Source organism: Thamnophis elegans, chromosome 1, assembly GCF_009769535.1.
Source record: "Thamnophis elegans isolate rThaEle1 chromosome 1, rThaEle1.pri, whole genome shotgun sequence".
Lineage (NCBI taxonomy): Eukaryota > Metazoa > Chordata > Lepidosauria > Squamata > Colubridae > Thamnophis > Thamnophis elegans.
In genome coordinates this window covers 170,567,210-170,583,665 of record NC_045541.1, presented here as the reverse complement: position 1 = coordinate 170,583,665, position 16,456 = coordinate 170,567,210, and the positions used below count along the sequence as shown (strand labels likewise).

At 45.1% G+C, this 16,456-nt stretch overlaps 1 protein-coding gene across 1 annotated transcript in view; it reads right to left on the bottom strand.

Moving 5' to 3' along the window:
* The window catches only part of CSNK1G2 (casein kinase 1 gamma 2), a 132,456-nt gene that overhangs the window by 15,828 nt on the left and 100,172 nt on the right, over positions 1–16,456 (bottom strand). The window contains exons 6-10 of the mRNA XM_032209282.1: positions 15,872–16,106; positions 14,452–14,537; positions 10,957–11,041; positions 3,975–4,123; positions 1,026–1,109 (exon numbers count right to left, since the gene is read on the bottom strand). Of these exons, the coding sequence (XP_032065173.1) occupies positions 1,026–1,109; positions 3,975–4,123; positions 10,957–11,041; positions 14,452–14,537; positions 15,872–16,106 (639 nt within the window). The remainder of the gene's footprint in view (positions 1–1,025; positions 1,110–3,974; positions 4,124–10,956; positions 11,042–14,451; positions 14,538–15,871; positions 16,107–16,456) is intronic.

Genomic DNA, 16,456 nt, shown 5'->3' with positions numbered 1-16,456 from the left:
AGTTAAGGATAGCCCTGCAGATGTTTTGATGTACAGCCCCCATGATATCTTTCTGCTGGCCATACTAGTTAGAACTCATTTATTTATTATATCCCGCATTTATTACCATGTTTCCCCCCAAATAAGACAGGGTCTTATTTTCTTTTGACCCCCAAAATAAGCGCTTGGCATTTTCGAGGAGGTCTTATTATTTTTGAGGTGCAGGAAGCAGGCAAGTGTGGTCACCGCATGGCTGCTGCTGTGTTGCTATATTTTTGGGAAGGGCTTATTTTAGTGCATACACTCAAAAGCCTAATTGGGCTTATTATCTGGAGAGGTCTTATTTTTAGGGAAACAGGGTATTTTTTATAAAGAACCATTTTGATAAACAAGAGGGCAGACCTATCAAATGCTCCTTCTTCCTCCTATTTTCCCCACAACAAGCACCCTGTGGGCTGAGAGAGCGTGACTGGCCCAACTGGCTTTCATGGCTACAGTTGGACTTGAACTCGCAATCTTCTGGTTTCTAATCTGGTGCTTTAACCACTGTGCAAAACTGGCTCTCTTGTGGAAGCTGAAGTCCAAAACTGAAGGAGAGAACTGGATCATCTATCCCAACCATTATCAGTATGAAGAACCATTACTCTGGATCAAGAACAGGTGTCTCCAGATCAAGCCATGTTTTAGCCACACTTCCAGGAGACAAAGGTATCTCTGGCTTTGTCCACCAGGTGGCACCAAGCCTCCCTTTCCAGGTTGTGCCTCCCTTGTCAGAGTAACTTGTACCAGAGCTTCCCATTCTTTGGCAACTTTAAGACATGTGGACTTCAACTCCCAGAATTCCCCAGCCAGCTTGGCATGGCTGGCTGGGAAATTCTGGGAATTGAAGTCCACACCTCTTAAAAGATGCCAAGATTGGGAACCCTTGCCTTATGCTTTTGCTGCACAAATTAAAGCTGTGATCTGACTCTCATTTAGTTACTCACCTAAATACATTCCAACCCTAAGAAAGAGATCAATAGATCAATAAATCAAACACTAGTTACCTGCTGTTTGATGTACTGCTGTGCTTTCTCCCTGTTTGGAGGCTGGACTTGTACGTCACTCTGGATTGTGCCAATAGGGGTTGGCTGGAAAAAGGAGGAAGAAACAAGGCGAAACATTCAGAGTTTTCAGATCTCCACCAATTCAGACTTTAAAATGTGACCCATGTTAAAGGTCTTCTAGGACTGGGATGGGGAACCTATGGCACGGGTGCCAGAGGTGGCACACAGAGCCATCTCTGTGGGCATGCGCACTGTCGCCAGCTGCTCGTCTGCTTCCCGGTGTGCATGTGCCCTGGCCAGCTGGTCTTGATAGGCGCTGGAGTGTGGGAAAACGCCCCCCCAAAATAGGCTGTTTTCGGAGCCATTTTCCGGGCCGTTTGTGGCTGAAAACCCAAAGCTGGCCTGGACATGCAGGTGCACCTTTCAGCATCATTGTTCTAGGAGAACAAATGGCTCTTCTCCCCCAGAAAAGAGAATCAAATGTCTCGAAATAGTCAGGTTAATTGTTTATTCTGCCTGCCTACAATCATATGCTCGACAGCTAGAAGAAACAAACATTCCAACACAGATAGTCCTCAAATTACAGCCATTCATTCGATGACCGTTTGAAATTGCAACAGCACTGAAAAAAGGGACTTATGACAGTTTTTCTCATTTGCGACCGTTGCAGCATCCCCATGGTCACAAAACCAAAATCTGGACACTTGGCAACTGGCATGTATTTACGACAGTTGCACTGTCTGGAGGGTCGGTGTGATCACCATTAGTCACCTTCCCAGCCTGCTTCTGACAAGTAAAGTCAATGGGGGAAGCCAGATATTTTTGGAGACTGAACGATTCACTTAACAGCTGAAGTGATTCACTTAAGGACTGTGGCAAGAAAGCTCAAAAATGGAGTAAAACTCACTTAACCATTTTCTTGCTTAGCAACAGAAATGTTGGGATCAATTGTGATTGTAAGTCAAGGACTACCTGTTAATACTGAATAACAGATCCAATATTTGCTCATTTCCTCTTAGAATAGAATAGGGTTGGAAGGGATCTTGGAGGTCTTCTAGTCTAACCTCCTGCTTAGGCAGGAAACCTTACACCACTTCAGACAAATGGTTATCCAACATCTTCTTAAAGACTTCCAGTGTTGGGGCATTCACAACTTCTGGAGGCAAGTTGTTCCACTGATTAATTGTTTTAACTGTCAGGACATTTCTCCTTAGTTCAAAGCTGCTTCTCTCCTTGATTAGTTTCCACCCATTGCTTCTTATCCTACCCTCAGGTGCTTTGGAGAATAGTCTGACTCCCTCTTCTTTGTGGCAACCCCTGAGATATTGGAACACTGCTATCATGTCTCCCCTGGTCCTTCTTTCTATTAAACTAGACATACCCAGTTCCTGCAACCGTTCTTCTTATGTTTTAGTCTCCAGTCCCCTAATCACCTTTGTTGCTCTTCTCTGCACTCTTTCTAAAGTCTCCACATCTTCTTTACATCGTGGCGACCAAAACTGGATGCCGTATTCCAAATGTAGCCTTATCAAGGCATTATAAAGTGGTATTAACACTTCATGTCCTCTGAGAGTGTACAGTGTACAGGTAGTCCTTGACTTACAACTAGTTGCTTAGAGACCATTCAAAGTTATCACAGACCAAACTTTGGGCTACTTACAACCCGGATTTGAAGTTCCTGTAGTTGATCCGCCCAGCAGCCACTTGACTGAACTTCGAATGCCCAGCAACACAGCTGCCCTCTATGGCCGTCTGCAGCATCCCAAATTTACAAGACTGCATTTCGCAATAGTTTGGGCCAAATCCAGCATTTACATTATTTTCGGCAAAAAACATCCATGGAAAAATCATATAATGACCATGGCATTCATTTAACAAGTACCTAGAATCTCTTGACATTGAGATGGGCTGCATATAAATTTAATTAACAAAATAAAATGTAAAACCGTGGCATTCACTTAATGACTGCCACACAACTGACCCATTTTACAACTGTCACAACTTATGACTGTGATGGACAGGCTCCGCTGTGTTTATAAATTGAGGACGATCTGTACAAGGTAAAGGTAAAGGTTCCCCTTGCACATATGTGCTAGTTGTTCCGACTCTAGGGGGTGGTGATCATCTCCGTTTCTAACCAAAGAGCCAGCGCTGTCCGAAGACGTCTCCGTGGTCATGTGGCCGGCATGACTAAATGCCAAAGGCGCATGGAACGCTGTTATCTCCCCACCAAAGGTGGTTTCTATTTTTTCTACTTGCATTTTTATGTGCTTTCGAACTGCTAGGTTGGCAGAAGCTGGGACAAGTAAGGGGAGCTCACTCCGTTACGTGACGCTAGGGATTCGAACTGCCAAACTGCCGACCTTTCTGATCGATAAGCTCAGCGCCTTAGCCACTGAGACACTGTGTCAGCTATTCATAATTGAGACGTTGCAAGAAGCAGCAGGTTTCTTACATTTTAAAGGAAAAGATCAACCTTGGCCATCAAGAAGCTATTCTTACTTTCCAGATCATAATATGGTTCTTAAGAAGTGTTGTAACAATCCACATAATATTTGCCACATTTCTTGACAGCATTTGGGTGATGGATTTTTTTTTATGCTTATAAATGTGATAAGAGTTCCCCAACATTTCTGGTTGAACTGGAGGGTGGGGATGGCTCAGTGTGAGCAGGGAGGAATGCACAAATCCATTTGTATGAGCTGGGGCACACGCACATACCACTCACACAACTGGAGCCCGCCCATGCTCGCCACTGCTTGTACAAGTGGGGATGTGTGCACATGTGCTTACACGGCACTTTTGCTGCCCGGTTCCAAATGGCTCAAGCCCAGTAGTGGGCTGTGGCCTGCAAGTTGGGGACCCCTGTCATAGCACCCCAGTTCACTTCCTGAACAAAAAGGCTATGTGTTTGTGTCTATATTTTTCTCCACCCAGGCTGCTACTTACTAAAGGTTTCCCAGCCCAGTCATATTCATAATCAAAGACGTAGCCATTCCGGTCAAACAAGTCAGTGAAAAGTTTCCGTAGATAGTCATAATCTGGCTTTTCAAAGAAGTCCAGACGTCGCACGTAGCGGAGGTATGTGGCCATCTCCTCTGCAAAAGAAAAAGGCACAGCGGCTGTTTAAAACTCAAGCAAGGAGGAAAAATGCAGATGTGAAGCTCAATAAAATGAAGATGGCGGCAACTATGGAGATAGATTGGAGCTAAAATTATGCTTCTTCATTGTGGAAGTCACCAACTGGAGGTGTTGTGGCCCGCCAGTGGCCAATGGAGCTGGCAACCGATTTTTTTCAGTGAGGAGGTTGGGGAGGAACATGGGCCAGTCCTGGAGTCTGGGGAAGGCTCAGAGGAGGGCTCTGCATCAGAGGCAGAGAGGGGGACAGAGCAGTCAGCTGCCTTCAGAGTCAGACATCAGTGAGGCAGACAAACAGCTGGAGCCTGTTCCCAGTGTACGCATGCGCAGAGTTGCCAGACGAAGGGAACAGCTAAAGAACAGGGGTCGACTTGGGAGTAAGGCCACAGGTGGACAGTGAATGGCCCCTCCCAGAGGAAATAATAGAGGAGTGAAAGGGGAGTGGAGTTTGCAGGAGACAATTAGTTCGCTTAATTGGTTTGTGACTCTCCGAGACTCCTTGCCAGGTTTTGCAGTTATCGACCTGTCAGTTCTCCAAGCCAGATAAGGCCTGTGACTATAAATCCTCCCTTGAAAGACTTTGCTGGATGTGAATGAGCAGAATTCACAGTCAATTAATAAAAGGGTTTTTTGTAGGACAAGGAGTTTACTTCATGCTCTTGGGAAGCCTCAGTCAGAACTGGAGGCCCAAATGATGGTGCTGAGAATGGTTTGGATTCTACAAAAATAAGAGTACATGTAGTCCTCAACATATGACCTCAATTGAGCTTAAACTCTGTCGCTAAGCAAGACTGTTAAGTCTTTCTTGCCACAGTTCTTAAGTTAAATCCCTGCAGTTGTGAAGTTAATAACCTGGTTGTTAAGTGAACCTGGTTTTCCGATTGATTTTGCTCGCCAGAAGGTTGCAAAAAAATGATCACATGACACTGGGACAGTGCAACCTTCATAAATGCATGTCAGTTGCCGAGCGCCTAAATTTTGATCATCTGACCGTGGATATATTGCAACAGTCGTAAGTGTGAAAAACGGTCATAAATCACCTTTTTCACTGCCATTGTAACTTCACTCATTAAACAAACGGTTGTAACCAGTGGTGGGATTCCAAATCTTTCCCTACCGGTTCTATGAGAGTGCGCTTCGCACACACAACACTCAAAAGACCGCCCTCGGAGTCAGCGCTGGTGAGCTGAGCTGTTGTTTAGCTCAGCTGAGGTGCGTTAATCCATTGTGCCATGCGAATCAGCTGATAAGGTAAAAAGCAAGGGAATATAGGACAGGGAGGGGCGGGAGGGAGGGGCCAGCGAGAGGTGGTATTGTATTTGCCGGTTCTCCGAACTACTCAAAAGTTCCACTACTGGTACGCCAGAACCAGTCCAAACCGGCTGAATGCCACCTCTGGTTGTAACTCAAGGCCTACCTGTACATTATGCTCACAAAGGATTCCCAGGAAGAGATGGGATACCTCTTACAAAACAGGGAAGGAGATTTGGGCAAGGAGCTTTACCAATCTCATCAAGGAGGGCAGTTAACTAGAACAAAAGAGGGAAGGTGGCAAAACTCAAGGAATATGCAATCATGAACTGGGGCCCAAGGAAGCTGGAAGACCATGAGGTCAGGATGTGGGGACTCAGTTTTGTAGGACATTGCAACAGAGATGCCAGTGGGTGGTACCCAAAACTTCAGATGCTTCTATTGTACAGTATTTGGGAGAGGAAAAAATGGTGCAGTAGAGATGTGGACTCGGGAAGTCAAATTCAATGGTGCAGGTATTACTGAAACTTAGTGGGATGATATTTATGATTGGCACACAATCCTGGAAAGCCACAATTGATTCCAAAGGAGCAGACCCAAGGGGGGGGGAAGGGTGGGAGTGTTATAGAGGAATCAGAGAATGGAATTCCTGCTAAAAAGTATCTTGGTTAGAATGCTGTAAAAGGAGCAACATATAAACACTTGGAATCACTGCGATAATCTATTATAGACCAATTGGACAGGCGGAAGATACAGATGAGATCTTTCGGCATCAATATTTTTCAAAAAGGCATGCAATCATTCATGATGATCCTTCTGGGAATCTAACTTTGCCGAGAGTCAAGGGGTCTAAACAAAGTCCTGCCCTCTCTTATCGCCAGCTTTATTTGTCAAAAGAGAGAAGAACGAACAAGGCAGACTTAATTCTCATTTAATCCTGAATCTAATCCTCACCAACAAAAAAAGAATTAGTTGAAGAATTTAAGGTGATTGGTACTTTTGGGGGAAAGGATCGTGTTATCCTTGAATTTTTGATATCTTCTGGAGGAGGAGGAGGAGGAGGAGGAGGAGGAGGAGGAGGAGGAGGAGGAGGAGGAGGAATTGAGCAGAGTCAAACCTCCCTTTCAGGCTTCAGAAGAGCTGAACTGATCACTTCCAGGGAAAGTGGGTCAGATCCAAAGATTATAAATCCTGAAGTGTCCAAGAAGGACAAAGGACAAGAAAAATTCTACTAAATGAAATGATTTGATGGTGTTGACACTTAGCGAAAGGCTTTTACCCAGGAGAGTATGTCTCCAACCTGGTCTTCCAGATTTTCCAACAGTGCATCCATCACTGCTATAATTGAGGCATCCATCCTCTTGCTGCCCATCCTCTTCTCTTTCTTCCCAACTATCTCCAGAGAATTAGGCCTTCGTATAACGTGTCCAAGATGACAATTTGGGCCTGATCTTTGGTGCGATTGTCAACTCTGGGTTGACGATCCATTTGTTTGTTTTCTTGGCTATGAAATGAGATGCTGAACAAACAACACCCACACCCCCGATAAAGAAAGACAAGAGAAGTGGACAGATGCAGTGTTCTCTAAAAACGCTGAAGAGAGGGGTGGGGGAAAGGACATAAATGAGAAATAAAAAGTGAAAACAATCCAAGAGTACAATGAGAAGCTAAAAATGGTCTGAGTGTTGCGAGAGATGAAAAACACCCCAAATTGTCTTGGAATATGTTATTAAAAAAGGAAGCCCCAAAAGAGTAAAAGTCTGTTGTGACGAGAAAGTGATGAGGTGATGTTGTGCTTTGGTGAGAAGGCTGGATTTCACAAATGAAGGCAAAATACACGTCTCCCGGGATAATGTTGCAGGATCAAACTTGGGTCGGTCACCGGGACAAGGGGTTTAATCTTTCGAGCTTTGGGATTCATACTGGAGCCCATCCTCAGGGAACTCCTCTCTCATCAGAATGTGTGCTTTGGGCTATTCTACGTGTAGCATTTATGGGGTGCCTGGTTGTGTGTGGCTTCTTTTTTTTAAGCCAGAATTTTTTTACCTCCTATTTTGCTATTGTCTTTTCCCAAAATACAAATGGACCTTATTTAAATACAAATAGCAATAGCAATAGCAGTTAGACTTATATACCGCTTCATAGGGCTTTCAGCCCTCTCTAAGTGGTTTACAGAGTCAGCATATCGCCCCCACAGTCTGGGTCCTCATTTCACCCACCTCGGAAGGATGGAAGGCTGAGTCAACGTTGAACCGGTGAGATTTGAACCGCTGAACTGCAGATCACAGTCAGCTGAAGTGGCCTGCAGTACTGCACCCTAACCACTGCGCCACCTCAGCTGACCTTATTGGGATGGGGTGGAGAAGTAAGGAACTGAAGCTTAGGACAGGCAAAGAAGGGATAAGAATTCAAATTTAGTGAACATGATCACATTTTCAGTCAGTTTTGAGAATTCCTGGAAGACTGATGAGGCCTCAAAAGGTTAGAGGAGAGCAAAATCACTTCCATCTTTGAAAAGGAGAAAGGAGAGAAACTACAGAACTGGCAGTCAAGCTATTCTCCAAAGCACCTAAAGGCAGGACAAGAAGCAATGGGTGGAAACTAATCAAGGAGAGAAGCAACTTAGAACTGAGGAGAAATTTCCTGACAGTTAGAACGATTAATCAGTGGAACAACTTGCCTCCAGAGGTTGTGAATGCTCCAACACTGGAAGTTTTAAAGAAAATATTGGATCACCATTTGTGTGAAGCCATGTAGGGTTTCCTGCCTAAACAGGGGGTTGGACTAGAAGACCTCCAAGGTCCCTTCCAACTTTATTATTCTGTAAGCTTGATATCTACTGTGGGTAAGAGCTTCAAATAAATTTTCAAGCTGTACATCGGGAGCACCTGCATAGCCTTGTTACAGTTTAACAGGAAGCAACCTGGATTTTTTTCACAAACAAACCATGTCATGTTACCTTATGGACTTTGTTCACATAATTTTCAGTTTAACAGATGAAGGGAAGTCCACAGACATAGTGCAGCTCAGCAAAGACTCTGACAGAATGTTTCAGAATATTTGTCTTCACAAAAGGTGAAATATGGGCTAGAAAGTACCAGTGTTTAGATGGGTTCACAGTTGAGGGAAACACTGAGTGGAATGTCACAGGCCTCAGTCCTGGACCGCTGCCATTGAACATTTTTATCAATGGAATTGAGGGGGCACTTATAAAGTTTACAGAAAGCACAAACGTGGAAGATTCCATATAAACTAGACCTCCCACAGGTGACACCCGCAACCATTTCTGAGGGCACGCGAGGCGTTGCCCTGTCATCTCCAGCACACAATGTGAGCGCTGGCCAGCTGATTTCGGCTTTGATTTTCAGCCATTTTTCATTCTCTGGAGGCTTCCCTGAATCCTCCTGAAGCCACCAGAGGGAGAAAAATGGCTCAACGGGCAACACGGAAGTCCATTCCCAAACTTCCAGTTTGCGCGTTGGGCTGTTTTTCGCCCTCCCCAGGCTCCTAGAAAGCCTCTGGAGGCCTGGGGAGGGTGAAAAGCGGACCTTTCTGGAAGTCAGAAACTGGGCCTCGGGGGGGGGGGGGATTTTCACCCTCCCCAGGCTCCAAGAAAACTATGTGCGAATGTCTGAGGCAGCAGGGGGGCGGGGTGGGGGTGTTACACGTGCATGCACAGGAAGTACGGCGCGGGGGGGGATTAAATCATGGGGTGGGCACGCAAGCATGCCCGATAGCACGCACACACGTGCTTTTGGCACCCGAGGCGAAAAAGGTTCACCATCACTGACTTAGACTGGGGGTCCCCAACTTTGGCCACTTTAAGCCTGGCGGACTTCAATTCCCAGAATTCCTCAGCCAGCAAAGAAGAGCCTAATGCTGGGAACGATTTAGGGCAAAAGAAGACGGGGATGACAGAGAATGAAGTGGCTGGCTGGAGTCACTGAAGCAGTCGGTGTGAGCTTAAATGGACTCCAAAGGATGGTAAAGGACAGGAAGGCCTGGAGGAACGTTGTCCATGGGGTTGAGATGGGTTGGACACGACTTCGCAACTAACAACAAGCCAATCAAGAGTCGCCTGAATCGTGAGTTGGGCAGCAAATAAACTTGATAATAAAAGAAGAAATGTAAGGCTTAAGTATAAGATGGGAGGAGAACTGTTTTGGCCATAATACATGTAAAAGGAATCTAGGTGTCCTTATCAAGCACAGTTAAACATAAGCCAGCTGTGTGATGCAGCTGCTAAAAAGGCAAAGTCTACCTCAGGGAACAGCTGTTGTATTGGGTGTTTCTAGTCATCTATCAAACCTTAGGTTTCCATTGCTTAGGTAGTCAAAATAGCCCCATCCACACCCAAACCAGAAGGACTTACCAGGATAAACCACCAAGTGCTTAGTAATGCAAAACATTTTAGATACACAACGAAAGAGCCCAAACAGGACTGTGCATGTTTAGCAGCACAGAAATTCTGCTGACCGTTATTTAAAAGCATGGACGAGAAAACCAAACGGAGCGGAATGGAAGAGAGTAGCTTTCCCCCGTGACCCGTCAAAACCGCGCTCGACTAAACCGCGCCCGATTAAACCGCGTCACTGACGTCATCAACAGGGCGACAACAGCCAGTGCGGAAAAGAAGGGCGCTTTAAATAGCGCTTTGAAAGCAAGCCGATTCAACTTAAGGTAAGGGTTAGGTTTAGGGTTAGGTTTAGGGTTAGGGTTAGGTTTAGGTTAAGGGTTAGGATTAGGATTAGGTTTAGGTTTAGGTTAAGGGTTAGGTTTAGGGTTAGGTTTAGGGTTAGGTTAAGGGTTAGGTTTAGGGGTTAATTTTAGGTTTAGGGTTTACAGCGTGCTTCTGTCTCCGCGCTGTTGTCGCCCTCTTGATGAAGTCAGCTACGCGGTTTCGTCGAGCGCGGTTTAGTCGAACGCGGTTTTGTGGTGGAACCGCTTTCCCCAACTCCCAGAATATTTTAGAAGCTGTAATCCAAGAGATGGGTTGCATATACATTTAATTTTTTTTTTTAAAAAAAAACCCAAATAATCAGGCAGAATGGTGAGCAAAGACACTCTACAGCAGTGGTTCCCAAACTTGGCAACTTTAAGACTTGTGGACTTCAACTCCCAGAATTCTCCAGCCAGCAGAGCTGCTCTACAGCACAACAGCGGTAATCGGAAATTTTGAGTAGTTCGGAGAAACGGCAAATATCACCTCTGGTTGTCCCCAACCACCTGCTCCCATCGTTCACTGTCCTATATTCCCTTGTTTTTTTAGCTCAGCTGATTCGCGCTAAAAAACAGCTCAGCTCACCAACGCTGACACTGAGGGCGGTCCTTTGGAGTGCTGCGTGCGTGCGAAGCACACTCTCATAGAGCCGGTAGGAAAAAATTTGGAATCCCACCGCTGAGCGCAACCCTTGACTGTAAACCGAGCTTAACCTAACCCTTTCTCCTTTGATATAAACTGCCTCCTCCTTTTCGAATGATGTAAATCTGTCTTCCTGGCAGTGAAACCAGATACTGTCTCTGCGTTGCCGGTGATCCTTACCGGGGAAGCTTTCACACAGCACTTCAACGGGTGTGGCTCTCTTGGTATCGCCAATCTTCTGGTACCGCTCTTTCAGGGTGTCCGCCTAAGAAGAGAAAGCCAGGGTGGGAAGAAGAAGGTCAGGTCAGGCTGCAGAAGGGAAAAGGTGCCAAGGAAAACACAACTGCGCCACAAGACATCGGATAAATTGCGAGGATTGCACAAAATGTGCACCTGTATTTATTTTGCCAAGGTGGACTAATAACAACAAAAACATATTACTGCAATTACGTGCTTTTACTGAGGTGTGTGCAGATCAGAAAAAACACTGTACTGTAATTACAAAACCCCATCCCATCCAGTTAATTCACAATTTAGAAACCAAACTAGTAAACAGATTTTAATAGCCAAGGCAAATAAACAGACAGCATCCAAACATGGGCTTTAAAATACCTTGCAATGCAACCAAACAACTATAAATTCATCATTCAAACAAGGCAGGGCTTAATCTAGGAACTGTTAACTAAGCATAAAAGGGTGGACTGACCAAGCACTAACTCGTTTCTCAGATAAAAAAAGGTCTTAGGCCCAGTGGTGGACTGCTGCCGTATTGAACCAGTTCTGGCGAACCGATAGCTCCAACGATTAGTTGGCCCCGCCCATCCACCCCCACCCTATCCTGTCCTATATTTCCTTCTTTCTGGCTCAGCTGATTCGCACAGCACAGCTGATTTCTGCGCCTCTGTTGTTCTACTTACTGAGGCTGTCTTAGAAGATAAGCAGCTGAGCTTCAAATGGCTGTATTTTGAACACTGCGCGCAAGCATGTTAGGCATACTTTGCGTCCACGATCAGAAAACCGGTTGTTAAACTGGTTGCAGCCCACCACTGCTTGGGCCCCTTTTAACAACTGTCAAACTTCCACAAGGAGAAAGGGAAGGAATTCCAGAGCCACAGGGCTGGGTCTTTGAAAACCAGGAAGTTGGAGACTGAAATCCTGAACCATGGAACGAGAACCCATCAGAGTAGTGTAAGGAATAAATAGGATTGTAGAGAGAAATAAGGGCAAAGATTGAGATATTTGTGAACAAAGCTCTCTAAACAACAGCTTGGGAGGGGTCTGTCCTGCCTGTTCTAGCCTAGGCTTCCCCAGCAGCACAAAACCGAGTCCTTGTCCCGATAAAACCCTTTTATTTAATTTACAGTGAATTCCTCTCCAGCAAAGTCCCGGCCCATAGTCTCTCAAGATAGTTCGCAATTACCGACCTTTATCAGGCTTGGAGAATGGCCAGGCCGATATCTTTCAGACGCCGCAATACTTGGCACGAATGCAGGGATGAACTAATTGTCTCCTGCAAACACCCCTCCTCTTTCACTCCTCTTTTATTCCCTATGGGAGGGGCCATTCACCGTCCACTTGTGGCCTTACTCCCAAATCGACCCTTGTTCCTTAGCTGCTCCCTTCACCTGGCAACTCTGCGCATTCGCACACTGGGAACAGGCTCCAGCTGTTTGTCTGCCTCACTGATGACTGACTCCGAAGGCAGCTGATAACTGTCAGATGGCTCTGGCCCCCTCTCTGCCTCCGACACAAAGCCCTCACCAGAGCCTTCCCCAGACTCCAGGGCTGTTCCATGTTCCTCCCCACCCTCCTCACTGTCCAAATCTGCTGGCCACTGGCGGGCCACAACACTGCCTGGAGAAGAGCTATGCTATGTAACAAGATAGGAGAGGAGTATGGAAGGACCAGCTCAGGGAACAGAGAGAGGATTTGGAAACACCTTCCTGACAATTGTAATTCAGATAGTCCTCAACTGACAACTGGTTATTTAGTGACCATTTGACATTATGATCCATCTGAGAAAGAGGGTTACCATGCGAAACTCTAGGTCTGACCATTACGCCCCCGCATGGTTATGTGAATGCACTTCAGGTGCTCATCAATATGGTCACACGTGACCATGTACTTCCATTTTCCAGCGAAACCGTGCCCCTAGTTCATTACTGTGATGTTTGCTTAACGACTGCAATGTTTCACACTTACAACCATCACAAAACATGTCATAAAATCGGGTTGGTTGTGTAACTGACCCATTTGATGACTGCTATGACTGTAATTTGCAGGGTTCATGATGGTTATAAGTTGAGGACTATCTGTACTTACGGGACACAACTAAGGTCACTCTCTCTCCTAGCGGGAATTCCTGGATTCAACAAATGAAAACTAGCAATTCTCGCTGTAAGAGCAATCAATATACAGGCACAGAGTGAGATGATCCTCAATCAAGGTGATGAGCTGGAAGTGGAAGACACTGGGGTGATTCAGGAACTCTAGAGACATAAATTAGGGAGATAATACAATGTACAAGTCCCAAAGGTGCTTTTTTCAAGAGGCAACCCGACTTTCTGGTTTTTCTTTGAAGACGTTTCACTTCAGAGCTGAAGAAGCTTCTTGGATGAGAAGTGAAACATCTTCAAAGAAAAACCAGAAAGTCCAAAAAAAGCACGTTTGGGACAACCATGACCTGGAGGACTGAGAATCTCCATAGACATTTAGAATATACAAAGTTACAGTCTTCACTGTTCTCTGTTCTGTGGGTATCTTAATGTTGTGGGTGATATCAAGCCAGCTAGACAAGTAACATTTTCACCTGATTTCAGCATATGGACCCACCTAACATAAGCAAATCTAAGGGCCAGTTCCACAACTACACCACAACAAAGGTGATTAGGGGACTGGAGGCTAAAACATATGAAGAACGGTTGCAGGAACTGGGTATGTCCAGTTTAATGAAAAGAAGGACTAGGGGAGACATGATAGCAGTCTTCCAATATCTCGGGGGTTGCCACAAAGAAGAGGGAGTCAAACTATTCTCCAAGGCACCTGAGGGCAGAACAAGAAGCAATGGGTGGAAACTAATCAAGGAGAGAAGCAACTTAGAACTAAGGATAAATTTCCTGACAGTGTGAACAATTAATCAGTGGAACAGCTTGCCTCCAGAAGTTGTGCATGCTCCAACACTGGAAGTTTTAAAGAAGATATTGGATAACCATTTGTCTGAAGTGGTGTAGGAATTCCTGTCTAGGCAGGGGGTTGGACTAAAAGACTTCCAAGGCTCCTTCCAACTCTGCTATTCTATTCTATTCTATTCTATTCTAATCAAAGGAGTAGAGATTTAACATCCTCAGCTCTTTCTTTACAAAGGGAATCATAAATAGTATGTCCAAGTTCCTAGCTTACAAGACATTACTCAAGTAAAGATGGAAAACATACTGAAAAACTAGAATATAAATCGAGAGCAAACCCCACAGCCTACTAGCACTGATGATGTTACTTAGTTGGGTAATGAAATGTCTGCAAGAAAACAACCAAGCACAGAAAGCAAGAAGGACCCCGCATATTGAAGAACGCAATAGTCAGAGAGGGTAAATCCATACAGTAGCAAAAGGGAAAACATGCAAATGCTTAAATTCGGTTCATTTAAATTTGTTTTATTTTTCCAGAGATAGGACTCACCTTGAGGCCTTGCCAGGGCAGACTCCCCCGGAGGAAGTACATGAACATGTGACCAAGGGCTTCCAGGTCATCTCTTCGGCTTTGTTCTACACAGAAGATGACCAAAAAATCTGAATGAATCCAGAGCATTCTTTCAATTACATTGTTTTTTTTAAAAATGCTTCTGATTGGATCTTCATACTGCAAATCATTGCAAGGTGGGAAATGATTTGATTGGTTTAGCGTACTCTGTGAACCCAGAATTTGAATGGAGAGCCTGATGTAAACCCAGCTAAGATAGCTAGTATAGTAGACCATATATGACTTGATTTTGTCTCACTCCCATAATAGCATAATAGCACATAATAGCAATAGCACTTAGACTTATATACTGCTTCATAGTGTTTTTACAGCCCTCTCTAGGCGGTTTACAGAGTCAGCCTCTTGCTCCCAACAATCTGGGTCCTCATTTTACCCACCTCAGAAGGATGGATGGATGAGTCAACCTTGAGCCTGGTAAGATTTGAATTGCCGAACTGCAGCTAGCAGTCAGCTGAATCAGCCTGCAGTACTGCACTCTAACCACTGCGCCACCTCTGCTCTTAATAATAATCATCAGGATGAAGAAATGAAGTATAAACAGGCATTGTATCTTTGTCATCTATGAAAGAATCCATCCAGATACCTGCTTCTGACAGTAGGTGATAAAACGATTCAAGGAAAACCCACCCCCCTCACTTCAAATAAGGTTTATTCAACAATTCAGCAAGTCTTTAGCTATACAATTCAGAGATTACCCTGACCTCTAGGGGTTCCACAGCCATGACAGCAAATAGCCTAAGGTATGTTTACACAACAGAGATATATTATGGTTTGGTTATATTTTTGCTTACTGTGTGACCGTAGCTAACTGGAAGTTATTCAATGAACCATGAATAAAGAACTCGATGTTTAGGATGTCGGTGTGAGACCTCATTGCACACTTTGCAACACCGAGTCTTGTAAAGTGTGTATTGTATCCAGCAGAGACTTTGCACCAGTCATAAATATTTCTACTTAGGCTGGGCAGAGCACTTCAACCGTAACACTAATACCCTCTGTGATCTCCTTGAAACTGCTATTTGAGGTTCCCTTAAAGCAGGTGCAAAGCTGCAGGGACAGTAGCACTTATACAACAGTTCCACAGAAATTTTGACTCAACCTTCGATCAGTTTCCCAGAGAAAACCATCTCCAAAAACACTGCCCAAAAAATAGCAGGGCTGCTCCAGACAGTCGCCATGAATTCACAGTGATTCAGAGGGGCACACACGTTTGGGAAAACAGCTTTTAAATTTTGGGGTAAAATGAGATTTATGAGAACTCCCCTTCCCCGCGGATACCCATCCTCCATCCCCCCTCTTCCCTTTCCTGGAAATATGTCAGGAAGTGCCCTTTCTTCACCTTTCCCCAGGTGAGTATTGATGCTCATGTACCGCGCCGTCCCTGTCAGACTCTTGTGCTCTCGGTAGGGGATATGCTTTTTGGTCTCTGGGTCAATGTACTCTTTGGCCAGGCCAAAGTCAATTATGTGGATGGTGTGCTGGCGCTTGCTTCCGGGCCTTCCCACCAGGAAGTTTTCTGGCTTTACGTCTCTGTAGATCAAGCTTTTGGTGTGAACGTACTCCATCCGTGTAATCTGGGCCGGAAGAGAAGGCAGGGAAGGGAAACGTCAAGGTTCCAAGTAATACACCCGTAGCAAACAGAACTCTTAAGGTAAGCGGGTTCCTCAAAGAACAAGTTTATTGGATATATCATATTGGCACAAACCAGTGAAAAACGACTCTAAAGGTTCCCGCGGTTTTCACCTAATTAAATGTTTTCCCCTTTCCCCAAAAATCAATCACATGGTCCAATCAAGTCTGGTTGCTTAGAACGTTCACTCCTACTCTCTTCAGCCACCTGTGGGAATGACCTTGGTTCTCAGGGGAAAATATTTTGCTTTGGCTACAAAACCCCAGCTTATCTCTATCCCCCCTCCCCCATTCC